The sequence below is a fragment of the Eimeria mitis genome, genomic scaffold (genome assembly GCF_000499745.2).
Source record: "Eimeria mitis Houghton genomic scaffold, Emh_scaff298, whole genome shotgun sequence".
Lineage (NCBI taxonomy): Eukaryota > Apicomplexa > Conoidasida > Eucoccidiorida > Eimeriidae > Eimeria > Eimeria mitis.
Genome location: NW_013571322.1, coordinates 17,940 through 18,991, shown reverse-complemented (window position 1 = coordinate 18,991; position 1,052 = coordinate 17,940). Strand labels below are relative to the sequence as shown.

The 1,052-nt window shown below is 54.5% G+C and overlaps 1 protein-coding gene across 1 annotated transcript in view; it reads left to right on the top strand.

The window, feature by feature from the left end:
• Positions 1–410: 410 nt before the first annotated feature.
• The window catches only part of EMH_0007110 (uncharacterized protein), a gene marked incomplete at both ends in the record, with an annotated part of 1,179 nt that continues 537 nt past the window's right edge, over positions 411–1,052 (top strand). Inside the window, 2 exons of the mRNA XM_013497854.1 lie at positions 411–532; positions 824–1,052. Coding sequence (XP_013353308.1) covers positions 411–532; positions 824–1,052 — 351 coding nt within the window. The remainder of the gene's footprint in view (positions 533–823) is intronic.

Here is a 1,052-nt window from a genome sequence, read left to right as displayed (position 1 = left end):
TGCTGCTGCTGCTGCTGCTGCTGGTGGGGGTGGTGGTGGTGGGGGGGTGGGGGACAGGGAGGGAGGGAAGGGGAGGGTTGATAGATATGCAGAGAGAGATATACACACAGAGGGAGAGGGGTTTGTTGCTGCTGCTGCTGTTGCTGCTGCTGCTGCTGCTGTTGCTGTTGCTGCTGCTGTTGCTGTAGATGCTGTTACTGTTGCTGCAATAGATGGGGGGGATACCGCTGCGTATAATCGAGGCTGAGGAGGCCTGACTGTGCTTCTTGCTGCTGTTGCTGTTGCTGTTGCTGCTGCTGCTGCTGCTGCTGGTGGTGGTAGGGCTGCAGCAGCTGCTGCTGCAACTTGTTGCTGCTCTCGCAGCAAATACCTCCACCTCTAAACTATAAATTTATTCGCGTTTCCTCTTTATGAGGAGCAGCGAAGCAGCAGCTGATGTGCAGCAGCAGCAGCAGCAGCAGCAGCAGTACGGCGGTGGCAGCAGCAGCAGCAGCAGCAGCAGCAGCAGCAACAATGCATGCACAGCGAGAGTGTAATTGTTTATTTGTTTTAGGTTCGTATAAATAAACAAATAAAGTTGCTTCAGCTAATTCAGTAAACAAACAAAAAGACAACACAAGCAGCAGCAGCAGCAGCAGCTGCTGCTGCTGCTGCTGCAGCCGCAGCAGCAGCAGCTATGGCTGCCGCTGGTGCATGTCTGCAGCAGCAGCCTACTTTTCGGCAGCAGCAGCAGCAGCAACAGCAGCAGCAGCAGCAGCAGCAACAGCAGAAACAACAGCAACAATACATATTTTATTTATTTCTTTGGTTCTTCTTTACTCAGCTGCAGGGCTCAGACACCCCACGACCTTGCTGCAGCAGCAGCAGCAGCAGCAGCAGCAGCAGCAGCAGCAGCAGCAGCAACAGAGTCTCGCCTGCAGCAGCAGCAACAGCAGCAGCAGCAGCGGCAACAGCTGCAGCAACACCAGGAACAGCAACAGCAGCAACAGCAGCAGCAACAGCTGCAGCAACAGCAACAGCAACAACAGCAGTTTCCGCCTCTAATTGAGGCA